Genomic DNA, 28,000 nt, shown 5'->3' on the forward strand with positions numbered 1-28,000 from the left:
CAAACTAAAAAAATTTGTTGCAACGGACATTATTAAAATTTGAATTCTTAAGTTACAATTGCGTTTGCGTATAATAACTTGTCACTTCCGAGCGACCGTGAGATGAAACCATGAAAAAAAACTAATTGTATTTTAATTGCTTTTTATAAAACTTCATTTAGGAACTTTTTGGCTTTTTTTTCGGTTTTTAAAAAAATACCAATTATAATACCATGAATATTTTTCATGGTTTTTCCATGAATTTTTTCGTAACGGTGAATAACTCTGAACATCTTGGAATTATTTTGAATTTTATATTTGATTATTATTGCATACAAACAACATATGTAATCAAATTAAAAACTCAAGAAAACACTTTTTAACAGTTTTAAAGATGCTCAATGAGAAATTTCATTCAAGACGATCAAACGTTCTCGCTTCACATGCTGCCGTTGCTACTAGTGATCCGATTGCCAGCGAAATTGGTTTAAGTCTGCTGAAAAAAGGGGCCAATGCTGCTGAAGCTGCCGTTGGCGTAGCAGCCGTTTTGAATTTAGTAGATCCTGGAATGACGGGTCTTGGCGGAGACTGTTTTGTATTGTTTTATGACAACAAACTAAAGACTGTAAAAGGAATAAACGGAAGGTTCGTTTTTTTTTTTATTCATTTAGAATAGTTTCATAAAATGTAAGCATGTAATACCCTGTTTCGAACATTTAGTGGGAAATCTCCGAAAGATCTAACGTTGGATTTGCTATCGAGCCATGGTATTTCCAGAGAAAACGGTAACTACAAAATTCCTCGTTCCTCAGCATTTTCTGTGACCCCGGCAAACATAAGACGTCTTAAGACCGTCTTATTCAGGTCTTTAAATGGTCTTGTCTTCGATTGACGTCTTCAAGATGTCTTTAAGACGTCTTTTAAAAGACTGTATGGTCGAGAAACATTGCGCGTCTTCGTAAGACGTCTTGAAGACGTCTTTTAAAAGACTGTATGGTCGAGAAACATTGCGCGTCTTCGTAAGACGTCTTCAAGACGTCTTTTAAAAGACTGTTGCGTCGTGTAAAATTGCGCGTCTTCGTAAGACGTCTTGAAGACGTCTTTTAAAAGACTATCGTAGTGAAAAATGGCTCGTCTTCGTAAGACGCCTTAAAGACGTCTTTATTTTTCGAATAATTCTACCAAACAAAAAGACGTCTTTTAGTCGTCTTAAAGACGTCTTTAAAAAGACTTTCGGCGTGAATAAACTTAGTGTCTTTTAAAGATGTGAAATTTTTCATAAAAAGTTTTATCTCGACCAATATTAATTCTCTAAATCATTATTCTAGAAAAAGGTTTTATATAGGTATCATTATGGAAACTGAAAATAGAATGAAGCGTCGTCGCTTGAATAAAAGTATGTTGAATTTTATAATGACATTTGAAGATGAAGATATTAATGATAGTACATCGAATTTGAATCCTGATTTTAATGCTTCTCAGGCTGAGCCTGAAAATCCTTGTAAAGCCCTAAATAATGTTTTTAAAGAAGAAAACAATAAGTCTTTGAGTTGTAATTATGAGAATTTTGAATGTTTTAATGCAGCACCACTTTTGACAACAGAAACATTATCAGAAGATTTAGCAATGTGGTCTTCGAAAAGCAAAATTTCTCAAAACCAATTAAACGAGCTTTTGAGTATTCTTAAAAAACATGGTCATTCAGAGTTACCAAAAGATGCAAGAACGCTTTTAAAACCCTCTAAAGTTGTTACAGTAGATAGGAAGTGTGGTGGAACTTATGCTTACTTTACTATTGCTGATGGCATAAACAATTTTTTGAATTTGAAAAATGATTCTCAATGTACTGGGTTATCAATTACTATTAATGTTGATGGGCTACCTCTTTTCAAATCTTCTAATCTTCAATTATGGCCAATACTTGGTCTTATAGAGAACTATATTTTTATCATTGCACTTTTCTGTGGTGATGGTAAACCAGACTGCTTGGATGGTTTTCTTAATGATTTTCTCAAAGAATCTTTATTGTTAAGTGGTGAAGGTTTATACTATAATGATAAAAAAATTGATGTTACACTTAAAGCATTCATATGTGATGCACCTTCTCGCTCTTTTCTTAAATGTATACAAAGTCATACAGGATATTACTCCTGTGAACGATGCCAAGTTAAAGGATTTTATGAAGAGCATAGAGTGGTTTATATTGATAACAACGCATCAACTCCAAGATTAACTGAAGAGTTTAATTCCTTTTTGTACACTGATCATCAGAAATCTCTTACTCCTTTAGCTCAACTTAAAATATCTTGTGTTTCTGATTTTATTTTGGATTACATGCACATGGTTTGTCTTGGTGTAGTAAGACGTATACTTACTTTTTTAAAGTCTGGTCCAAAACATTGTAGACTTTCAAATGGCCAAATAAAAAAAATATCTGATAATCTGTTAAGCTTACGTGGTATGATGCCATCTGAATTTGCTCGACAACCACGTTCCCTTTTAGAGTTAGATCAGTGGAAAGCAACAGAGTTCAGACAATTTATCTTATACACTGGTCCCTTAGTTTTAAAGGGTGTTGTTAGCAAAGAAATTTATAATCAATTTCTAACATTGCATGTTGCAATGGTAATTCTCTTAAATGAAGACAGTGAATTTAGGAAACATTATCTTGCTTTTGCTAGAGAACTCATTAATTATTTTGTTATCAACTCAAAACATTTATATACAAATTCATTCTGTGTTTACAATGTTCACTGCTTACTTCATATTTGTGATGATGTTGTTAAATTTGATTGTTCACTAAATGACATATCTTGTTTTCCCTTCGAAAATTATATGCAGACATTAAAGAAAGCAGTAAAAAACTCAAAGAGTCCTGTTTTTCAAATAGCCAAGCAATATCAAAGTATACAATCTATGTTAAATACAAAATCTCGAAAACTAAAAGTTTCAGTGAAGCTGAATAATTCATGTTTTTACATAGGAGAAAATCAATTTTGTTTTGTTGATGAAAAATTATCATCTGGATTTTTTAAGTGTAGAATATTTAGACTTGATTTACAAAATGATTTATATACACAACCTATTCAGTCTAAAACCTTTCAAATTTTCTTCATACCAAGTATTGATGAAATTGGAGTTAAGTTTGTTGAGTTAAAAATGGAAAATCTTTGCCGAAAGGTTGTTGTTCTACCTTGGAAGGGAGGTCTTGCATGCTTTCCTTTATTGCATGAAATAGAACATTAATTGAAGGTTTTTAAGTTCAAATTTCTTTTGATTAAATATTTTATATTTATTATGTTTAATTAATTTGCATCTTGTATCCAAAGTTATATATATATATATATATATATATATATAATGATTTATTTTTAACTTTATTTTTCCATTTTATTTGTTTTTTACAGTTAATATTTTTGTATAAAAAGATAATTTTTAATTGAAATTATCTATAAAAAAATAAATATAAAAAAAAAGTTAAATTATCAACAAAAACCTAATAATAAGTTGGAATAACAGAAATAAGTAGCAATAACAAAAGACAACTGTCTTTTAATTTAAAAAACTTATAAAGGAATGAAAAGGAACAAAAAAAATCATTAGGTTAATAATTATGGTGATAATGACAAGAAAGAGCACTAATTTGTCTGAAAAAACAGACAAATAAAACGAAAAAAGGAATTAAAAACAGCGTTAAAATAACTGTGTGGGCAGTTTAAATAAATCTGTTTAATATTTTAAATATTTAAGATATTTTACTTCATCACTAACTATTAAAGGTAGTTTTAATAAATAATCTAAATAATAAAGAAATGAAACAATGTTATAAAAAATTAAATCTCTTAGATAATTTTTTTTTTAATTTTACTTTTTTAGCTCTTTAACTTTATTTCTTTTATTTGTTCATTTACTGAATTTTACTTAAAAAGTGGTTTTTTTAAATTTCAAAAAATGATAAATAATTGCATTTAAATACATTTTTAAATAAAGCAAAGATAATTTCAATTAAAGATTATCTTTTTAAACAAAAATATAAACTGTAAAAAACAAATAAAATGGAAAAATAAAGTTAAAAATAAAGTTATATATATGTATATATATATATATATATATATATATATATATATATATATATATATATATATATATATATATATATATATATATATATATATATATATATATATATATATATATATATATATGTATATATATAATAACATTATTATAACATTGTTTCATTTCTTTATTATTTAGATTATTTATTAAAACTACCTTTAACAGTTAGTGATGAAGTAAAATATCTTAAATATTTAAAATATTAAACAGATTTATTTAAACTGCCCACACAGTTATTTTAACGCTGTTTTTAATTCCTTTTTTTGTTTTATTTGTCTGTTTTTTCAGACAAATTAGTGCTCTTCCTTGTCATTATCACCATAATTATTAACCTAATGATTTTTTTTGTTCCTTTTCATTCCTTTATAAGTTTTTTAAATTAAAAGACAGTTGTCTTTTGTTATTACTACTTATTTCTGTTATTCCAACTTAATATAAGACTTTTGTTGATATTTTAAATTTTTTATTTTTTTTTTCATGATTTAGTTTTACACCATGATTTGGGCAAGAGCTGTTTGGATAGAGAACTTTGAGGAAATAGAAGATGCTGTTCCTAGAAGGTGGATAGATACTGATAAAAAAATATTATTCTGGCCTGCAGGTGTATCTTATCATAGAGCTGTTAAAGATGAATTGGATGTGGATGAGACATGGAACAAATATAAACTTGTTAAAATCAAATTTGAGAGTGGTATGAAATATTTTATAAGAGCTATAATATATATATATATATATATATATATATATATATATATATATATATATATATATATATATATATATATATATATATATATATATATTATAGCTCTTATAAATCCAATATAAACATCAAATATTTTGCCACCATGTATGTGCTGGCAAAATATCTGATTTTATATTGGATTTATAAAAGTTTTGATTCTTTTAGATAATATGGAAGAACTAAAAGAATATTGTTACACCACAGCAACAGAGGAAGAAGATGAAATTGATATTTGTGTTTCCAAAGATACCTTTAAAGTGAAAAGTAATGTTAATGGTATAATTACATTTAATTATATTTATGTTAATTATTTATTTTTATTTGTTTAATGTCAAATATATATTGTAAATTAATATGTTTGTATAAATACTAAAAGAAAAATAAATAAAACTATTATGTTTTAGAGTTACTTGACTTTCCTTTGCCTCCGCCAGTTTTTAAATCTGTGTTGAAAAAACCATTAAAAAGATCTTTTGACTCTAATTTGTCATCTGGATCTACTTCCAAACAATCTAATCTGTGTTCTGGTACATTTTGTCTCTTAATTTTCAATTTTTTCAAAATTAGAATTTATATATTTTTAATCTACACTATTACTGAATTCCTATTTTTAGCTGAAACTTCTTTACTTCTACATTCAACTACAGAGGAACAATCACCTTCATATTCTGGTGCACTATGTATGTATTATTTTTGATATTTCTACTATATTTTTTGTTCATTAAAGTTGGAATATTCTTTTATTGTTAACTTTATCTTTGTCTCACTTATTTTTACATTCACAATCAACTGAAATGGAACAATCAAATTTTTTTTTATATATAATTTTTTTTTATAGACTCTAAACTAAAAAATATTATAATCCCCCTCCTCTTACCTATCAACTTTTGTGGTCTCGAGGAGCTAAAGCCTAAAATAAGAAAAAAATGTATTAATAATAACAAAGTACCAAAAATTTTTTAAAAAGATTTGTTGCAGATTAAAAAAGTAACTTTTTATTATTTATATATATAATTTTTTTTTTGCTTTAGTTATACCTCATACATCAGAACCAAACAAAAAGCTTCAGAAAACAGACATACAAGAAAAAACCATGATTCAACCGCTTGGATCTGAGAAGTTACTTAAAAATAAGTTTCCTATGGAAGTTGGAAGTAAGCTTTTTAACATTTACTTGATTTTTTTATTTGGAGTAAGTAAAATGTGGAGAGTTTGTTCTCACATTTGGATTTTTTTTAGGTATAAGAATAATACTTGTAAACAATTTTGAAAATGTATTAATAAATGTTTTGCATTTTGTATATTTCTTTTTTCATTTTCTTCATATAATTTAGAATACCAACACATGATGTTCAAGATGGTTTCAAAGGTTCTTGAAAACCAGGAGCTTATTTTAGCTATAAACAAACAATCCAATAGTAATTTTGCAATCAAGAAATTAGACACTATTGCAGAGTATGAGGATTTTATCAAAAGTTTAGAGGATGATTGTGTTCGACTTGATTTGGTAAATCTTTATCCATATGTAAATCTTTATAATCCATATAAATTAAAAGTGAAAATAGTTATTTTTTTATAATTATTTTGCCAAACTTTTATTTAGGTTAAACAGCTCAGTTTTTTAGGTGCAGAAGATTTTAAACAACTGACAAGATTGGTCATGAATAGGTTTTTTTATTACATTTTGCATAGGAATCATTTTTCGTATTTGTGGTAAATATATTTTTCATGTATAGTAATTATGGAAATCAATAATTATAAATTGTTTAATATTTTTCATAAATTTTATCATTTATTCGATATGTTTTTAAGATTATTTACAAATAACCTGTTGACACAGTTCAACTTAAAAGGTTCTGGTGGAAAGATTGGTTTGTTATCAACTAAACTGTATGACTTAATAGAAGGTAATCTAAAATAGGTTTAAATTATTCAACTTTTAATTTAGTTAAAAACCTATGTTAAGTTAAATTTATTTCCAATATATTTGATAAATATATCCTACATGATTAATTTGATTTTTAGAAGTTATAAAAAGAAGATTTGAAAAGGTTTCAAATGCTGAAATTAAACAGCAAATTGGACGGTATTGTAAAAATGCTCCTTCACGGCAAAAAACAAAATAAAAAAATATTCTTTTTTATTGTTATATATTGTATATATTATTGTATGTTGTATAAATTGTTAAATAGAAAGATACTTGGTAACAATCCAACTAACTGTATTATATGTACCTTTTTAAATTATTTGCGTTGTTTTTTTTTTTTTAATAATTTTCTTTTTCTTCTTTAATAATGTTTCCAAAAAACAAAGTAAGAACTTGAACTTGCTCAATAGTGTTTTTAATGTTGTTAATACAATAGGTAATCGCAACCTAAATATACCATTAATACTACACAGTTTTCTTAAAACATAATTAAATAAATCTTTAGGCCGTCTTAAGTAAGACGCCTTTAAACAATCTTAAGCAAGACGTCTTTGCGACGGACAATGTAGACCTTTTTAAGACATCTTTAAGACGTCTTTTTTGATCTTTATAAGACGTCTTTAAGACAACTGAAAGACGTCTTTTGTGTGCTGGTTATATTCAGTAAACCGTCTTGAATAAAGCGTCTTTAATCCGTCTTAGACAAGACGTTTTTAAGCTGTCTTCAGTAAGACGTCTTTAAACAGTCTTGAGTAAGACGTCTTTTCGACGGACAACGTAGACCTTTTTAAGACATCTTTAAGACGTCTTCCTCGATCTTGAAAAGACGTCTTAAAGACGACTAAAAGACGTCTTTTTGTTTGCTGGGACCGTTCCGGGTGCAGCAGCAGGATGGATTGATTGTGTTGAAAAGTTTGGATCTGGAAAGGTATCTTTTGAGTTTGCTGTTTCTTGATTTTGCAAGGAACGGTATTCGCACGAAACTCACGCACAAGTTAGTGCGTTTTGCATTTTTAAAACCTAAATATTATAGAAATATTACTGATGGCAGTGATCTAATTGATAAACAGACTTTTCACGTCTTTGAATGATTTTTGTTGAATATTTTGTGATTTTGCTACATAAGGGTCTGTTAAACATTTAAATATCAATATTACTGTTTACTAGTTGCGAGCTTTTCTTGTAGATGTCTTTGGAAGAAATATTTCTACCTGCAATTCAATTGGCTGAAAACGGCTTTCCTGTGCACGAAGTATCTGCTCAATTACAACAATCGTACTACACACACTTAAAGACCAATGCTAGTTCTCATGGAAGCGATTTGCTGATTAATGGCAACCCTCCGAAGCTGGTCAAGTAGTCCAAAACCCAAAACTTGCTGAAGTGCTCAAGGTTTGTTTCAAAATATGATAAAAAATGTTTGATATCTTTACTACAGTTTTGTTATTATTGCCAGATGTCCTTATGATCTGATTCTTCAACCAAATTCCGTAACAATATGATCCTACTTTGAAATAAATAACTTCTTCGTTTTAATCTTATTCTATTAAAAAAAGACTGTAAACATAAAATCAGGTTGTTAGATGTATTTTACCTTTATTATGACTATCAACAGGAGTTGGCAAAAGAAGGCAAAGAAGCTTTTTATAAAGGAAGAATTGCTAAAGCAATCGTTAAAACAGTCCAAGAAAACGGCGGGTGTTTAACGATGGAAGATATGGAGTCTCACTGCAGCACTTTTGACGACCCTGTATACACAGATTATCGAGGCTATAGAGTTTGGGAAGTGCTGCCGAATAGTCAAGGAATCGTTGCGTTGATGGGTCTGAATATTTTAGAAGGATATGACTTTGGAAACGGTAACCTTTTTTTGTTTAGGGCAAGAATTTAAAGCATACCACGTTTCTTTTTTATGATTACTGATCAAACTTTTTTATGATTTTTACTGATCAAACTTATTGTTGGTAAATGCGTAAGATTCAACTGTTTATTTAACTTCTTTCTTATTATCTTCACAGAAAACAGGATGTCGTCATCATACTTGCATAAAGTGATTGAGGCAACGGCTCTTGCTCTAGTAGATGGATTTAAAGTTATAACCGATTCGTCAGTAAGTCCTTGTTCTCTTGATGAATTGTTATCTAAAACTCGCGCAGAAGAAAAGAGAAATCGTATCGACCTTAAAAAGTACGTCTTTAGTTGTTAAGTTGCTGCCCCCTTGAATAAACGTTTGTTTTTATTTAAAAATGTTATTTTATTCTTAAAAGTGTGTTGTTACTGTGATTCACCAGTGTGTTATCATATTTTTAAATGTATTGCTACATTATAAAGTTTATGATTATAAGATTCAACCATCTAATATTTCTTTCAGAGCTTCCCCGAAGAACTTTTTCCGCTCCACTGTAAATGTTGGCAACGATAGAGTCTATTTCTCTATAGTTGACAATGAAGGAAACGCTTGTTCTTTCATCAATAGCATTTATCAAGTCTTTGGTTGTGGTTTGGTCCCAAAAGACTGTGGGTTCGCGCTTCAAGTAAGAAACACATTAAGTATTTACTTAATTGATCTTTCATATTTACTCTAGAGATTTAACTTTTAAAGTTATATTTTTAAGAATAGAGGGACGGGTTTCTCACTCGACAGAAACCATCCGAACTGTGCTGCGCCTGGGAAAAGAACTTATCATACAATTATTCCGGGAATGGCAACTCACTCATCCAATAATGAGTTGTTTGCATGCTTTGGAGTAATGGGGGGTTTTATGCAACCTCAAGGTCACATGCAGGTTAGAATGTTCTTCATTAAAACAAAAAGTGTTTTGTTTTTGTTGATGTTGAATAGAGTATTTCACGATGAGTTTTTGTTTCTGATGTCAGGTTTTGTCAAACATGATTGACTTTGGTATGACTCCTCAAAGCGCACTCTGCCATCCTCGTTGTTATATTAAGTTTAGGAATTCAAAAGTACCAGTTACATATCTAGAAGAAGGGACAACCGAAGAGGTCATTAAAGAGTTAAAGGAACTCGGACATGATTTCATAATTATATCGGGGTTCAATCGAGTGATGTTTGGGCGTGGACAAATTATCCAGATTCAGCATGATAGCCAGGAAAATCGCGTTTTATGGTGTGGATCAGACAGCCGATCAGATGGCTGTGCGCTAGGTTATTAAACTGAGATTTTATACATACTTTCTCATTGAGATTAATACCTTACTTAACTAGATATCTAATAATGAAAATGTGAAAGTATATAAAAACGAGCAGAGTTCTGTTTAGTTGCGCATGCAGAAATGGGTGGAAGTTTTTCTATAGTTAATTTATATTAAACTTAAGTTTCGAATTCTTACTAAATGCTAACATTCTTTTTTTGTGGTTTCATTAAAGTCTTATTTCAGGTCTACAATAAAAAATGATGCCACTACACGATTTTTAAGAATATCAAGTCAAAAATTGTTTATTATGTAAACATCACTCGCCAAATTAAGCTGATTGGTTGATTAAATTAAGCTGATTGGTTGATTAAATTAAGCTGATTGGTTGGTTAAATTAAGCTGATTGGTTGATTGTAGGAACATTAAAAAAATTTAATGAAGATTGCTAAAAACTTAGCTCACCAGGGGTCACTACTATAAAACTCATTCCGATCGGAATTCACGACCATTTCATCTGAAACCCGCTGAAATGAGCGGATTGTTACTATAAACATATTTTTTCGGAATTTCCGCTAATTTCAGCGTAAAAACCCAATTAAAGTTTACGCGATCTCTGTATAGCGGAAATCGTAAATCCGATAATTTGAGCTAGCTTTTTTTTTTTTTTAACAGTTTCTTGTTTTGAAAACAAAAACAAAAATCAAACTCAATCTCTAACATTTCTCATTGACAAAATTAGAATAATAAGTTACACATTTCATTTTTCACTGTCTACCTCGACAACAGATAATCAACAGTGGGTAAGAAATTAAAAATATGAATTTGGGCACGAATAAATTTCTTACTTTTTTCAGACCAAACTCTATTTTCATATGAATTTCTCCACAAATATCAAATACCAAGTTAATCATTAAATATTATTTGCAAAAATAGAGACTATTAAGGTTAGTGTCACTAATAATGAAAGAAACTGCTTTGCCAATTACAAATACTTTTATCTAGATTTCTTAATATTGCAGTAGAACACACTGAATTTGAATATAAAAACTCAGAATTTAATTCTAGAATAGTTGTACTATATTCTATAGAACTATTTAAGTCTAATGTCAAAAACAATCTCATCCAGTGGTATTAGCTTTTGACTCCCCATACTACTTTTGTTAGAATCTGTCACCTTCTTTGTAGTCACTTGTTTGATGTTGTCCCAGAAGTCCTACATAGTTAAATAATACATTTTAAGTTTGTAACATTTTACAACATTGATTACATCCTATACTATGATATTGCATTGTTGCAGTATTTTGCACCGTCTAGGAACCATATACACCTTGGGCAATAGGTCACTTTTACTATATTAAAATATTGTCAGGTAACTAAAACTGATGCCTGGCAATTTTTATTTTAGTAAAAATAACACAAATTTTCCAACTTACAAAATGTGTAAATGGCATCTAGGGGTCAACATAGACAGGTGATACTAAAGCAATACTTTTTATAAAGTAAGATTATCAAGGATATGATAACCACTGACTTTCTCTCTCCTACAAAACTTACACTAAATGATTAAAAAGAGAACTAAACTTTTCATGAGACAACAAATAAATTTGTTCGATTGGTCAGAGCAAGCTTGATTATTACTTTAATTTCTCCTAAAAAAAAATTTAAATAAATGGAATCGAATTGTTCAATTTTAGTTTGCTACAACAACTTTTAGGATGTTTTTTGATGCTTTTTAAAGGTATTTATTGTTATTTATAGAGTAGTAGAAGTGGCGAAGGCTTCCTTTTAAGGGTTTATAATAGGTTGCATTCAGGACTAATACATTTTGTCTGGTCAAAATGGATCCTGCATCTAACAAACCAAACTAACATCTAATGTGAATAAAACTTCGTAATCTAATTTTAAACTAGGTTTAGAATACTTTGGGAAATGTAAGAAATTATTACATGCCTTAGGTAGTAGATGTTTGAAATGGGGAGTCCATTTGCAACTGCTTTAGAATAGATAGCCTCAGATGCCCAGGTTTTTTTCAAGATTGGTAACCTTTGGTGTTTTTGAGCCATCTGTGACTTTTCACCAAATCTTCTCATTAAAACATCTTTGAATTGTTTAATCCAGTCTGCCAAATTTTTGTGACAAACTCAATGACACTCAAGCTATGTAGGCGTCTTTTTTCTGTCCCCTTGGATAAAAAACATTAAAGCACATTAAATATAATGAACTAAGTATGAGAATAGTATTATGTATAGGGTCAACACAAACAGTCAACAATAACAAAGAATAACTTTGATGTAATGTGATGAAAACTATTTAACATGACATAATAATTTCACTACTTTAAAATTACTGTTTAACTGTGGCTGTGTGTCTGTCTTTGTTATGCCTTAGAAAAAAATTTTTTTTAAATTGGAAGTTCTGACATAATTATTGCATTGGTGGTATGTCTATAACATAAGAAAATTACAGTGAAAAAATTACTTATAACTATTTAATCGTTAAATCGTTTAATAAAACATTGATTAGCTGGCCTTGTAAATTGATAAAGAACGTCTTAAAACTCCTAAAACATGTGAACGTAGGACTGCGGTAGTTGCACAGAAAGATTCATAATTGGAAATAAGTATGATATATATTTAAGATAAGGATATTGGGTTTACTTACATTTCTTTTTTGAAACTTGTTTTTCTTGTGGCATTTAGTTGAAAGTTTGCACAACTGTCCATAATATAAACAAAACAAAATGTAAAAAACAATGGATTAATTAGATAATATCTTTTTGTTTTTCATGAATCCGCTAATATTTTTGTCGGAAAGTTTTTACGATACGAAAAAAAATGTTTATAGTAGAGGCAATTAGGGATTATCGGGTTTACGCCAATTTTGTCGAATCCGAAGAAATTCATCGGGTTTACGATTTTTTCAGTTCCGATCTGAATGAGTTTTATAGTAGTGACCCCAGTTCGTTTTTTTCTTCTTCTCTTTCTCCTCTCCTCGAGCAGTTCGCTTGTTGAACAGCATTTTCCCCATCAGTTCACTTTACACCTCTGTGTTTCATTTTTCATTGTTTATAGTTCAATTCTTTACTTTGATGACTTGTTTTAAATAGCATGATTCATCATCAATATATTTAATTCTTTTAAATTAAAATTGTAAGCTTGTACTTTTTCTGTTTGCAACATTCATAGTTTTTGATATGAACAGGATCTTGTTGTTTTAAAGCCATGTTTGTACCGAATTTGCCTAAAGTGAAGACCCCAAGTCTGGCCAGAATGTAGACCGAGTCATTAGAATGATGCTTTTTTATATAAGGGAGTAAACGTTTTATCAAACATCCTCCAAAGTATACCTGTTGATTAACAGCCATTTCTCTTGGTACAGTATAGCAATTGAAGATTTCAGAAGGTGAAAATGGCAACCCAAACTAACAATTTGTCTTCGTAATTTGCTTGATAACATCTGACACTGTCATCTGCCTTATTTCTCTCAATGGAATAAAAATGTCATTCCCAGACAAAATGGCGTTCGATGTGATGTGAAGTACGACTCATCATCAATTACAACATTGCAATTTCTATATTTGAAATGTCCGGCATTTCGGGTACCAAAATTTTACTACCAAACGTTGTACCGGTGATCTATATAATCTTTTATAGGAGATTTTATCAGTTTCTTTATATTTTTGAGTTTGAATGAAATCGTCTTTTTTTGTTACATTTGAAATTTTTGATGCTCTTCTCAAGGAATTCACTTTTTTATTGTTAAATGTTTGAGTTGAGTACTGTGACTAGAAGTGTTGAACTTCTGCCTTCGACCGCTTCTTTTCTTTCTAGTACCATTTAATTCTTGTTCTACATGTTTAGCTCATGTGTAAGTTGTTGAACAAGCTTTACCTTCGTTTTAAAAAGCTTCTGAAAATGACAAAAGTGGTTCGTTTAACAATTTATACATGAACCAAACATGTAAAATAAGAAATAAATTGAACAGAAAGCTAAAGAGTTGCTTTATCATTAAAGAAAAAAATTTGAGAAAAAAACTAAAAGTTGTTACATGCAAACTAAATTTTTTTTCATATTTTATTAGACACTTGTTACAAAATACACAATGTTCGGAAGAAAAGGTTGTTTACATGCCGACGTTTTATTGACGATAGCTAATTTATTGTTGATTGAAAAGTTGAACCACTCAGTAAAACGCGGCCCATTACGTGTTAACTGCTTTGCATTAACTTGGATAATATTGTGTTAGTTTAATAGAAGGTTTGTTGTATGCTGCACTTCTTAATTTCAATCGCTGCTTCTACTTCCATTACTGGTTTCGAAAGCCATTTTTCTACAGAATTGATTTTTTCGCCGTCGTCATGCATTTTTCTGGTCAGCTCATCCTTTGCCATTTCAAACCTTCCCAATTAATTTGTTATTTTGTCCAGCGCTAAGATTATGCTTGATTTGTCGCCATCAATCGTGTTGTGTACTATGCTTTTAATGTTCATTCTTATCATGTTGATTTCTCTCTGGTAAATTCGTTCTTGGTCCATTCTTTGCTAACTCGTAGGCTTCGTTCGTCCTGGCAGTAGTCGCCACTAAATAGTGTAGGAATTATTTAGACTTTCCCTGAGACACTAAAGAGTCACTTTTTGAACTTGATAATACTTTTTACATCTGACTGCGAATCAATATATTTTACAAAATACACTCTCTTTTTATATGTTTTTACAATTGCGTCATTTTCACACAATTAATCCAATAACAATTACATAGATTAACAGCTACACAGATTAGCACCTACAAACACTAACACCTTCGCACACGCTAGTTACATCTTGAAGACGTTATTCCCGACAGGATTGTTCCCGAACTTTCCTGATGATCCTGAAACATTCCAAAATATTGTGGAAAGCTCTCAAATATTCTTAAGCGTAATTGACTGTAATTAAATTCTAAATGTTCTTAAAATTTATAGAAGGCGATTTTTCAACCTTCTCATCTTTAAAAGTACGCTGTTTACGTATAAACGGTAACTATTATCATGGATGTGAAATACTTCAACATACACTTACTCGCACCGGAACTTGACTATGAATTTTAGTATTGTGGATATTTTGAGGTGGGAGAATTTTATTTAAAACAACGATCAGAAAATTAGATGTATGATGAAAAACCTATTAGAGATGTAAATGATAAAGCGGAAATAAGAAAAGTTAAAAACAACTGGGAAAAGATGTAAACACGAAGATAAATGATGCATAAATTATGAATAAATATTTCAACCGAAATCTAGAAAAAACTTTAAAAAGTCAAAAAATGGAATCTCGCGGAGAAAAGGTAGAAGGAGTTAGAGGGAGAGGAAGACGGAGTTTCAAATAGAATTAAATAAGAGACAGAACCTTTGTGATTAAAAAAGAAAAAAAGAATCAGACAGAAGTCAGAAGAAATCTTAATTAAAGTAAACGGATGTAATTGCTTTTGAAACAGAGAAGAGGAGATATTCGCTTAAAGAAGAAGAATGAAAAGAGAAGTAGTTAATAAAAACAGTTTTGAACACTGCATGTAGAGTAAGAGGGCATTATGTGATTTTTATGAGCGTGAATAAAATTGTGCTAATCATTACACACTTCAGCATTTACTGAAATATATTGCTTAATAGAATATATTGAGGATGATAAAAAATCAACTATCCTTTTAACGGCTAAACCATCCCCAGTCCTAATCAAACTATCCCCAAACCTTGCTCATTCCTAACCAAGTAGTCCAACCTCCACATTTATCTTTCCACATAACCCTCTTATCCATACCTTATTCAACTTACTACAGCGTCATACTGCAAACAAATAGGCAAAACATTATTTTTTAAAAAACGCCGTCTTCAAAATATTATATACAGTATGTTCCAAAATTGTCACCATGTTTGAACAAAGAAATATGTTATATTTTTTTTAATAAGAAAGCTGTGAAGAAAAATGAAATTTTAGTTTTCTTAATTATATTTAAGACTTAGCTAACTGAAAATATTGCTTTTTATTAAAGTTAGAGGATATTTAATTTTTTTAAAAATATTTATGTGAAGAGCTAATGGTGATAATTTTTTCGCTAATGAAAGAAAATAAAATATTGTGGTAAATTAATATCTAGTGCATCCTCCCTTAGATTTAATTACAGCCTGAATTCTTTCAGGAACACCAGCAACCATTATGCGGCATTCCTCAGGTGTATTTGAGTACCAAACCTCTTGTACACGAGCCCAAAGTTCATCATTATTCTTAGGTGGAGTAGGAAAGTTGTAGACCCGCTGTTTAACTATTGCCCATAAATTTTCGAGTGGGTTAAAATCAGAGCTTTGTGCTGGCCAGTCAACGACTTTCAATTTCTTCTCGTGAAGGACTTTAATGGTCTTATCAGTCTTATGCTTAGGGTTGTTGTGTTGCATGAACATCGTGTTTCGTACAGCTCTGCCCCATTTTCAAAGGGACTTGAAGTATCTGACCTTAAGGATGTTGATATAGTCATCGGCGTTCATTGTTCCATTAATTTTCACTAATTCACCGACTCCACGAGCACAGAAACATCTTCAAAACAAGAGTTTTCCTCCGCCACATTTAACGGCTGGTGTAAAATCTCAAGCCCTTATTGGTGGATTAGGCTTTCTCCAAGTATATCTTATACCATCTGATCCAAACTTACTAGTTTTACTTTCATCTCTCCAAATCCAGTCATAAAAGTCATTAAAATTCATGTGTGCATGAAGTTTAGCATAATTTAAACGAGCTTGGCGGTGGCGAGAAACTAACAATGGCTTCTTGATCTTTCTTCTGGATCAAAAACCAATTCTTTTAAGCTCTCTATTGACTGTCCGCACTGAAGCATTAGTCCCATAGCTGTTTTTCATTAAATTAGTAACATCCTTTGCAGTTTTAGACTCTCCAGAAGCAATTAAACGAGCGATTGTTCTTTGGTCTCTTGGTGTAAAAGTTTTCTTTCGACCACTTTTAGGCTGATTTACTTCTAAATTATTGCGCAATTTGATTTCACATATGAGATTATGAGACTTTCCGAACTCAGCAGCGGTTTCACGACAAGATTGTCCGGATTTAAGCCTTCCACAATATTTTTTTTAGTTCAAGATTTATTTTCCTCATGATGATAATAAAAATATTTTTTTTATGTTTTGTAAACAAAATCAAACTTTAAATGATATTTTATCGTTAAAAATCTGAGAAAATTTGATAACTCAATCATTTTAGTCATAAGGCTATTAATTTATGTCGTATGCCTAGTTAACTGTGGGCAAATATGTTATTTGCTTTCATTCGCGACAAAATTTTCAACATCAGCTCTTTACATAAAAATTTTTAAAAAAATTCAATGTCCTCTAAATTTAACAAAAAGCAATATTTTCAGTTAGCTAAGTCTTAAATTTAACTAATGAAACTAAAATTTTATTTTTCTTCACAGCTTTTCTATTAAAAAAAATATAAAGTACTTCTTTGTTTAAACATGGTGATTTTGGCACATACTGTATATTTATAATATATCGTCACGATCATAGCACAATCGCCTAAGTCATTTTTTGGGGGTTTTGAAATAAGAGTTGAAATATGTAATCGCCTATGTCTTAAACCAATCAGAAAGCAGTTTACTTTTAATTTTTTCATTTCTGCCTAAATCCGCCATTTGACTTAGGCGACTTTTCTTTAACATGACTACTTATACCACGTAATACACAAATCACTTTTAAAGTAATATATGAAAGCATCTATGTTATAAGATGTCACAAAATAAACCAAAGTGACGCAGCAAAAGAATTACCGAAGTTATGCAGAATTTTTTAGTTTTCTCAAAACAAGAAAAAATGACTTAGGCGATTGTGCTAAGATCGTGAAGATATATTGAATATAAACGGGATCGTTTATTTGTACGATAAAAAAAAAAAATAAAACAGGGTTCCTTTCAAAAGAAAACTAAGTGAGAAATTGCTTAAACAATGGACTAGCAATCGTAACTCAGCTTTAAAAATCGATCATCGCTGAACCACAATACCCTTATTTCTCCAGAGTCATATACTATACCTAAATATCTTCTTTAGTGATTTTTGTATTAGAACAAACTAACAGCAGGTATATAAATAATTAATAATGACCTTACCCAAAACTCGAAATGGAGAGTTCTTTTGGCACCGTGAACCATACTCATGGTGTTTAAATACAACTATATAACAAGACCATACACGATACAATTGTTTGCATTAGTGTTAATAATTAGTGTTCGGCACAAATTCAAATAGTTTGATCAAATATGCGTCAAATGTTTGAAATGGCCAAATTCAAATCTTCCTATTTTGAATTTAGATCAAATTCAAATCTTTCCAAGATTTGATGTATATTTGAACGTTATTTAACTTATTTCATTTATTAATTTTAGTTATCTGAATCTATAAATTTTATTCATATTGCAGCATTTGTTACTATTTCTCACACATTACAGCTTCTTTTATTCTTTTTAATCCAACCAAGACTTCAAGCACTGGCAAGCTTGAATGGTATCTGCAGAGAGAAGATTTCTTTTGTCAGTAATAAGATTTTTTCCTAATGAGAAGAGCCTTTCTGATGATACAGATGTAGCAGGAATGGCCAGGTAATCTCTGGCCATTCTGGATAGGTTTGGATATTTGTCAGATCGAGATTTCCACCAAAGTAATATGTTGCTATTATTGCCGCCATCTATCTTACTTGTATCATTACAATAGTTTTCAAACTCATTACATGGGTTTGATGAAACACGCGATTTGAACGGGGTATATTTTGAAACGTTTTGAATGCTTGTAGCAGTTGTACCATTGCTTGGGGCATAATTGATTTGATATTCACAATTGACTGTATCCATAATCTTTGTATACGACTCGCTGTTTGCGCCCTTATCATTTTTGTAATATTCAATACCAAATCTTGGGTCCAGGACAGTGCAGATAGTAAAGCAGTCACTAGTCAAATTATAATATTTTGACATTTTTGCGAGCGCTGCAACTGTAGAGCGGTGTAGATTATCTTCAGGGTTGGTTTTTGTGGTCATCCATTCAGTAATGTGATCCAAAAGAATATTGAAGAGAGGAACCACCAAAGACAATGTGGAATATGAATCACCACTAATGAGCTGGGTAAATTCCTTGAATGGTTCAAGATACAAAACAATTGTTTCAAACCTGTTCCAAACATCTGCTGAAATTGATAGACAACAGTCTGGATTGTTTGCAGTTGAGTCAAAATCGCAAAAATACGCAATGAAACCAACTTTTAATTCCATTGCTCGTTTAAGCATATCAGCTGTTGAGTTCCATCTTGTAGGGACATCAAGTATTGGTTTTAAGGTGCAATTTGATTGCTGGAAACCTTTGAACCTAGAATATGATTGAGGACTGGATCGGATTTTTTTAATTCCTGTTCTAAGTTTTACAAGATCATCTTTCAAAACATCCAAACCTGCTTGCGCGCCCAAATTCAGCACATGAGCAAAACACCGGATATGCTCAAAGGTGGTTTTAATTTCGTACTTGGAATTTAAAATATCCATAAATGAATTATTATTGGAAGCATTATCTAAGGTAATGCCCATTCCTTTGCTTGTAAGACCGAATTCAATCAAAACTGACAAGAATGCATTAGATAAATTTGAACCTGAATGGGAATCAGGCAAGGATTTGAAATCAAGAGTTTTGGCATGTAGGTTCCAGTCTTTGTCAATGTAATGAACCGTTATGCCCATAAAAGCAATGTTGTTGGGTGATGTCCAGCAGTCAGTGGTGAATGAAACCTTTGAGTCAAGATTCAAAAAAAGGGTCTTTAGCAATTGTTTTTTGGTGTTGTAAGTGTCCATTATCTGGCTTTTTAATTGGCGCGCACTCATGATTGACAAATTTGGTTTCAGTAGAGTGAGTAGTTTACGAAAGTGGCTGGACTCTACCTCATTAAATGATTGATCATTCTTGACAATCCAGCTAACTAAGTATTCATTGAATAGATCTGGAGAATAAACGATTGGTGTCATTATCATGTCATCTAAACGTCGTTGCTTTGGTTCTCTGTCCCCAAGTAATTTGCTTTTGTGTTGAGAATTTAAATGGTTCATTAGATTTGTTGTCCCACCTTTATTGTAAGCATACTTGTTCTTGTGCTTTGGACAATGCTGGCATATGGCCTTGGTTTTGTCATGCTCATCAACTGTGAAATGATCCCATACAATTGATTGTGAACGTTTGGTGGTTTTTGTAACAGAAAAAGATTCGGGTTCTGGATTATCCGACATAATTAGGAATGTAATATATATTTCTGAAATAGATACATTTCAAGGTTGTTTACAAATAGTAAATATACTAATATTAAGTAAACACCTAATGAAAATGATTAAAATAATAATGGTTTAAATAATAAAAATAATATTAATAATAATGATAACAATAATAATAATTATATATAAGTCACTTGTCTTTATAAATACAATAGCTACATAAACAAAGTTAGACAGTTACAAACAGTTAAAACTGATAAAACGTAAAAGTAAACAATGACATATAGCAACTATTATAATGAAAAATAATTAATGAAAATAAGAATAACGAATATTAAAATAAATTTGAATTTGAATACACGACGGAAAATACAAACAATAGACAAACATACAAGACAATATACAAAAACGCACAGAAAATTAATAAAATTAAAAAAAAAAATTCTTTGCTTTCAAGCAAGCCATTATTATGTTTTTTTATTATTTTCTTTTTTCGAATGATTGTTTCTTTCAATGAATGTTTTTCGATTCCTTATTGTTTTACTTTTTCCATTTTTATTGTGGTTAAATTGTATTTGCAATTTTTTCTTTTGATTTTTACATATATTTTTTTCTACGTTTTTTCTTTTAATCTTGTACTTTGTTTACATTTCTTTTCTTTTTTTCTTTCTCTATGCTCTTTACTTTCTCTTTAATATTAACAAACTTTAATTAAAAACTCTTTTTTTTTTTTTTTTTTTCCGTTATTGAAAGGCGACCGCCATTCCGGAAACCACTGCAAAGACCCCGGAATAAAGTGATATATATGTTTGCGGGCCTGTAAAATTTGGCGTTTTTTTTTCAAACGCAAAAATTGAGAACAAAGTGAATATTTGAAAATCAAATCCAAATCCTCCAGATATTTGTCAAATCAAATTCAAATCTATCCCCTCAAAGAACAGTTCAAATTCAAATCTTTAAAGGTTTGGCGTATATTTGATTTTGCCGAACACTATTAATAATACCATTTTTTAAAATAACAAAGGTTTTTTGGAATTAGCTTCTTAAGGATTGAGATGAGCCATTAGTCGGTTAGTTCAGCTAACGACTAAATATTAACCAAAGTAAAACTTCTTTTAACTGTAATCTTACTTTAATTCAATTTATTTTCGAATGACTTAAGGCCCTTTTTTTTTTTTCGTATTGTTTTTTTTATTTTTTTTAACTTTTCCTCAATACGAATCTGAAATTCGATCTAATCAATCTATTTCAAAACATTTTAACATGACCCATTACATCCCACATGCAAGTGAAATAAACCCAAAACGTGATTAGATTGCAAGAAAATGAAAACGAAAATAAAACAACAAGAAACCGCAACAAAAAATACATTTCCTAGCTCAAATAAACATGATCTATTAAATAAAAAAGTCTGCCATACTGAAAAACGCCAATAAACGAAATTATTACCGTTTAATCAAAAATATACTGAACATTTGCGGCAGCATTTAACAACGCAAGAGCGGAAATTTCTCCTTCACTGCTATACACGCTACTAGAAGCATCCCCCCAATACGCTTTTATGATACCTTCCTTGTTAATAGAGTTACTCAGTGCACGTTCAGCGTTTTCATAAATAAATTGCGCAATTTTTTTGCGTTTATAAGAATCCGTTTCTATTTTAGCATACTTTGCCAAATAATGCATATAAATACCGTTAAACACTCTGGAGCTTTAATTGTCAGCATACCCGTATCCGTTAATAATGTTGTTTGTGCTTAATCTTAACATGCTAGACAAAGCTAAGGATCAAGCTTGATTAAGATAACTGTTATCGTTGGTGATTTTGTAAAGATGGGCCAGTCCAGCCAAAATCACTCCTTGATTATAGCTCCAAACTGTTTGTTGATTATTTTGGCAATTGGAAGTCAGAACATCATTAATCATATTTAAAGAATTAATCATTCCAGAATAACGAAACCATTGCCACACTTTTTTTGCCATATCCAAATACTTGCTATCATTGGTAACAAAATAAAACTCAGTACTTATGTAAATAAGCAATTCGTTAGTAGCTGCGCTTTAGTATTCTCTCCTTATATATCGCCAAGCTCCTCCTCCATAATTTCTTTCGTCCCAGTAGAATGAAGCCAGATGGTCATATTTCAATTTAGCAGAAGCAAAATATTTAGAATCAAAGCTTCTTGAATTTAGACAAGCAATAACATACCACACCCAATCACCACTGTTTTGTAGTCCTCTACTTAAAAACGGATCTAGCACCTCTTGCTCTAAGATGCTTAGTAAGTCTTTTCTATTAAAGTTTTTAGCAACTAGGCTGTTTGAGCCTGTTTGTTTGATGAGTTCTAATAGGAGATCAGCAGCTACGAATGAAATCCACGTCGCAGTTAATCCCCATGGTTTTACATAGCGTTTAATCCAGCCATTTTCGTAGTACTTATTTGTCAATACTTGACTAGCCAACTCGACATGACCAGCGTAATATGGAAAACGAGTTAACCATGTATTTTCAGAGTAAAGGGCAAGTAACATGGGAGAAATTCGATTGTTTTTTGTGTGTATCATTAATGCGACTGGCATCGTTGGTGTTATTACCGCGTTTTTATCAGCGTAAGCAAGTTTTAATCCTCGTCCTTTCGGAAAATAAAAGTTATTGTTATCCATATTTTAAATCCATATGTGACCACCCGCGCCATCGTACTTTTCACAATAAATGGATGCTACAACTCGATTACCTTTTTTTATGAATCTAAAGCCCTGCCAAATGCTCTTATATGGCACAAATATTGGTGAAGTATCAACATATAAATCTCCCAAAGGGCCAAATATTTGTTATTCAATTGATCGTTGCCTATATCAATCATATATGATTTATCTGGCCTTGCACATGTAACAATAGGTACTAGTCGGTTGTTTTTCTTTCTGAAACTAATACCAAACACTCTTTTATCAAATGAGCAAATGACTTCGTTAGTGTCAACATATATGTATTCAAGATCTCCGAAATATTTTTGATTCATATCAGTATTAACGTACCACCATTTTAGTTGGTCTTAGGCATTTGTGCTCAACGAAAGCAGAAAAGTTGCAAATAAGTTCAGCATAGCATTCATCGTTGCCTCAACTGCACGCGCTGAACATAAAATATAATTTAAAATTTGATTGCTAGCTTGAAGTGTTTTTAAATTTTGATTGTTCTATAGTGCCTAGATCTAAAACGCAGCTTTTCAAGGTTATTGTTAGATATATAGATGAATTCTAAAGATTATATTTCCCTAACATTTATCACAGTTGGTTTTAAGTTAGAGTTTTAATCTCTTTAACAGCTTGAAAGAAAATATTTTGTATGATTGGTTATTTACTTTTCTTAAATGTTTTCATCTAAAATTACTTATACCATTTTTAAACGTAAAAAATAGTTTTTGTGAAGATGATTTTGTTATCGTAAATTTACTTTACTTTTATGTTTCATATATATGAAACTTAACTTTTTACCTCTCGTCATGGAAGTTGCGAAAGTTTTTTTCTTTAGTTTAATACTTATTTTCAAAATGATTCACCTTTTAATATAAAGATATTACTAATACATGATATTTAATATATAGATGGCAATTACTTTCTTAATTGAATTTCGCATATGCTTATGTTTGCATACATCGACAATTAGTTAATTATTTTTTTCATCATTATAAGTAAATACGCCAACTCTTTTAACAAGAGTTAAACTTATTCCAAAAAAGATATTCAGAGTTTCGCTTTTGATTCGCTTTGGAGCTTAAGTTTAAGTATTATATTCGTCGAACTCCTATAAAACTTTAGAGAAAGTTATAAGATACAACTTTTATCAAAAGCATAACATTAAGGGTTCGAACCACATGAAATATAGGTAAAATGCTAAATGATAACCATTTTTTTTAGAGTTAACTTAGCGAATAGGTATAAGATTTCTTGTAAACTTGCGTATCTAACTGTTAATATACGTGTAAATTATGTCAAACATGAAAATACTTCATAATTGATGTTCTGGGAATGCACTTCATTTATGTGAATAATTGTGTATCGAGTTAAATACAGTTGCGCATATAGCTTCAAACTTTTTGAAATTCATATTAGTAGGTTTATTTTCGATTAAGTTTTCAATGCAGCACTATATTAAATTCACTTGTATTCAGCTACAAAGTTTATTCAAGTAAATAATAAAAGGAGAGGGCCTGGGAATATATAATAAGGGAATGTTAAAATATTTTTTGTAATAAAATATTCAAAAACAAATGGTTTTTTCTGAAATTAAATCAAAAAAAAAAATTTTTAATTACTAAAAACTTCAAATCCAATGTAAGATTTGTTCTAGATTGATATACAGTAATCCTGGTAAATTTATGATCGTCTTTATTTCATCTATCTGTTAAAAACAAAGCACTTTTTCAAATTAAGAGCAGATTAAAAATTTGTTTAACAAAAAAGTATAAAATAAAAAACTAGATATTTTTTCTACAAGCAGCATTTTCAAAATGGAATTTTTTTCTGCTTTTTCTGTTTTTCTTGTAATCATTTGTAAAGAGAAGAGTGTCCTGCCTTTTCTCCTCAGAATATGCTCTGTTTATTAGGTCTTGAACTAATTTTACCGTCCTCTCTGAGCAGTCATTAACAACATCAACTCCAATTGCTGTTGCTCTAAATTCTAGATAAAAATCATTGAATTTCCGAAGTTCCGGTGATGTTTTCATCCATTGAGTTTCTGCTTTTCCATTTCGAAGCTTATCAAAAACTAGCCACGACTTGTCTGTTATTAAAGGAGCTAAACAAGGAGGCTCATCTTTACTGAAGTTAAGGCTTTTTAATATAGCTTGGTCCATTATTGGCGCTCCAAAAGTTATTGGCCAAATCACCGCGTTCCCTACATTCTTCATCTGCTAAACTACCAAAGTGGGATCCAAAATACCAAGTATGTCTCAGAATAGAGCTCGCAACAGCTTGGGAGCCAAGTAAATTTCATTCCTCATATCTTTTCATTTGCCATTAAGCTTTTATATCCTAATAAATAGTATTAACAAACATTTTGAATCATTTTAATCAATAACAAGTTTTCTAACCTCTCAATAAATTATTAAAAGACCACACACCTGCGCTGGTGCTAAAGAACTTAACTCTGCTTTTAGAAACCACTCTTTATAGAAAAGAGAAATAAATAAAACTATACCTGATAGTTTATTTATCTTTGTTCATATATCTTTGTTCCAGGTGGTATTGTTAGTCTTTTCAGCTCCTTAGTTTTAGTATCTATACAGTTCCAATTTTTATTAGAAATTTAAATTGTTTGTTTTCCGGACCAGAAGTTTCGCTACAAGTATTCTACTTTATGGTTAGATAATAATACGAATTTAATTGAATGCTAACAAAATAATATTTGGATAACAAAGATATTTCATATTAGATATATTTTGCTGGCTAAGTATGATTATCAGGTAAGGTTGAAATTATTAGGAAATACTATGGTAACAAGTAACGCATAAACCTCCCCCTGATGAGAATGTGGAGGAGATGTACTTTCGAAACTCCTGCATTGCAAATTCAATATCCATGGATACTACGTAGGGCTCTGTAACAGACATTTAGCTGGATTTTATTTCGCTGTTAAAAAAAGCAATAAAATGTTGGGTCGTGAAAGACGTATAAGTGCATCCGAAAATAGTGGTTTAGACCAAACTATATGCCCTGATGTTTATGACAACTATTCTATATTAATGCATGAAACTCAAGATGCATTTAAACACAGTAAAAAGCTTTTAAGAAAGTTGAAATCATGTGAGGAGCAACTTCATATTGCCTCCAATCAATGCAAACAATTACTTGAAGAGAAAACAGATCTAGAGAAAAGCATCATATCGCTTGCAAAGAATAGTCAAGAGAAAAAAGAGAAACTGTCTCGAATAATTTTAGAAAAAGAAGAAAAGTTAAAACTGATTACAAAACGAAATGAAATTCTCGAAAAGCAGCTTAATCTTAAGGAAGAAAGTTTAAACTTAAACAAAACGACTTTTTCTATCAAAGCAGAAGTCAATCTAACAGCAGAATCGTCTTTCAAGATCGAGCAAGTTCAATTAAAAAGTGAAGAAAATTTCTTTAAAAAATATAAGAGACAATAACTCAAAAATGGAGGAGACATCGGTGACAGAAGATATATTCTACTATACGTGCCAGGAAAAAGAAACAGACGTTTTTCAAAAGGAATCTGAAAGCAAATGTAAGTTTTATATTTTATTAAATAATTCTAAATTACTTTTTTCGGTTTAGCTACATAGCGTTATGCAACGGAGTGTATTCTTAACGTATTACTAACATATAGCACGATTGAGTTATCTTAAATTTTAATTCAGAGAGAAAAAATGTCAAAAAGTCAAACTCTGTTTTCATAGGCACAAGGGAGGCTGCAGATTTTTCAAAAGTAAACAATGAAATAAAAAAAGTTATTTTGAAAACCAAATCAATTCAGAAAGAGAATAACGCCACGCTGCAAAAGATAGTCGAGCAATGCTGCGAAATGCTCAAAGAAAACGGATTTCTATTAAAAACTCTATACGATGAAAATAACACGGCTACAATAAAGATCGAAAAGTGTATCAACGGTCACATGATTCTTAAAAGAAAAAAAGAAGAAGAAGACGAGTTCAGTAAAAGAGAACACGCTCGATCAGTAGAATTCGAAATGGAATACAGAAATCAAATTAAAAACTTATGTGAAATGATCACGCAGTTAAATGATGACGTTGGAATTGAACGAGCGCAAACACAAACTTACAAAGAAACTTTATCACAAGTTTACAGAAATCTAGAAGAACTCGATATTAGATTTGAGAATGTATCTAATTTAGCATTAGAAAAGCTTTCGAACGCCGAGATGAAAGTAAAAAATCTGATTCAAAAATGCAATCAGATACAAAGCAGTCCGACCTTTCAAAAAAAAAACAAAAGACTATCGAAAAATTTATTTAAATTGAAACGAAGGAAGAGCGATTCGAAAGAAAAGTTTTAATGGATGAAAATTAATACATAAATTAAAAAATTTCTAAAAGGACGTACCTAAAAAAGCACCGTTACTATGCTCCTTATTTGTAACCTGGATATGCTGGTTCTAAAGGAATTCAACAAGTTATCTTTGAAAAACAATAGATTACACCCTTACAAACGACGTTATGTTTATAAAAATTGTTTTAAAGTTTAGTTTGCTTTGTTCTTTTCTTTTTTATATCATTTGTTTTAGCGACTGGGGAGGGGAGGGGAGGGGGGTCTTTTACAGGAGGAACCTTCTACTATTAAACTTTTTTTCTGCTATTGAACACAAAAAATGGTTGTTTTTTTGTGTTCAATAGCAGAAAAAATTGAACACAAAATGGGGAATATTTAAACGCAAAAATGGGGGATATTTAAACAGTTAAACATTTGTTGAAATGAAGATTTCAAACTTCTTTGCAATTCTAAATGACGAAATTGAGTTCAAGTGAAAATTAGAAAATACTTGAAATTTAAAAAAGTTAAAGATTCTAACTATAAATAAAATGTGTAATTTTTAGCTATCGCTCGTTTTACCTCATCTATTCGAGATTCTAATTCTCTGTAAAGTATAATCAATTAAACTTCATAATGGAAATAAGATCAGCTGCAATTTAATTTTGAAAATTCCTTAAGAACTCTTGATTAACACAAAAGCAAGCGCAGTATTATATTCCACATATAGATTTTAATCGTAGTATTCTTGCTAGCCGTGTCAACTTGTCGACCAACTCACAAATCAGATTTGCA

The 28,000-nt window shown here is 30.4% G+C and overlaps 1 protein-coding gene, 1 long non-coding RNA gene and 2 pseudogenes across 6 annotated transcripts; 3 read left to right on the plus strand and 1 right to left on the minus strand.

The window, feature by feature from the left end:
• Positions 1 to 350: 350 nt before the first annotated feature.
• On the plus strand, positions 351 to 10,031 carry LOC149894737 (uncharacterized; annotated as a pseudogene). The gene is made up of 9 exons (XR_016455288.1): positions 351 to 624; positions 700 to 801; positions 7,638 to 7,698; positions 7,957 to 8,162; positions 8,386 to 8,629; positions 8,789 to 8,957; positions 9,142 to 9,304; positions 9,386 to 9,556; positions 9,648 to 10,031. The product of XR_016455288.1 is annotated as an uncharacterized LOC149894737 (transcript).
• Positions 1,091 to 7,058, plus strand: LOC145187989 (uncharacterized). 3 transcript variants are annotated; one of them, XM_090096779.1, is made up of 10 exons: positions 1,197 to 3,231; positions 4,585 to 4,789; positions 5,009 to 5,119; positions 5,248 to 5,370; positions 5,458 to 5,523; positions 5,875 to 5,997; positions 6,178 to 6,350; positions 6,447 to 6,511; positions 6,656 to 6,750; positions 6,869 to 7,058. In XM_090096779.1, the coding sequence occupies exons 2-10, from the start codon at positions 4,594 to 4,596 to the stop codon at positions 6,967 to 6,969; spliced, it is 1,053 nt and encodes a 350-aa protein (XP_089952905.1). In that variant the 5' UTR covers positions 1,197 to 3,231; positions 4,585 to 4,593; the 3' UTR covers positions 6,970 to 7,058. The 3 variants fall into 3 exon arrangements, 2 of the variants coding, with proteins under 2 accessions (XP_089952905.1, XP_089952902.1); XM_090096776.1 differs by lacking the exon at positions 1,197 to 3,231 and having other exon boundaries at positions 5,009 to 5,107; XR_016455271.1 differs by lacking the exons at positions 6,178 to 6,350; positions 6,447 to 6,511; positions 6,656 to 6,750; positions 6,869 to 7,058 and having other exon boundaries at positions 1,091 to 3,231; positions 5,875 to 5,905.
• A 928-nt stretch (positions 10,032 to 10,959) lies between the features above and the next one.
• Positions 10,960 to 12,780, minus strand: LOC149894738 (uncharacterized). The gene is made up of 3 exons (XR_016444574.1): positions 12,588 to 12,780; positions 11,877 to 12,108; positions 10,960 to 11,139 (listed from the first exon to the last, which is right to left on the minus strand). It is a non-coding gene; the product is annotated as an uncharacterized LOC149894738 (long non-coding RNA).
• A 12,678-nt stretch (positions 12,781 to 25,458) lies between these two features.
• On the plus strand, positions 25,459 to 27,401 carry LOC149894739 (uncharacterized; annotated as a pseudogene). The gene is made up of 2 exons (XR_016445053.1): positions 25,459 to 26,444; positions 26,617 to 27,401. The product of XR_016445053.1 is annotated as an uncharacterized LOC149894739 (transcript).
• Positions 27,402 to 28,000: the final 599 nt, after the last annotated feature.

This window comes from Hydra viridissima, unplaced genomic scaffold (genome assembly GCF_058129835.1).
Source record: "Hydra viridissima isolate aposymbiotic clone 2 unplaced genomic scaffold, HvirCarnegie_v1 scaffold_1, whole genome shotgun sequence".
In the NCBI taxonomy this organism is placed as follows: domain Eukaryota; kingdom Metazoa; phylum Cnidaria; class Hydrozoa; order Anthoathecata; family Hydridae; genus Hydra; species Hydra viridissima.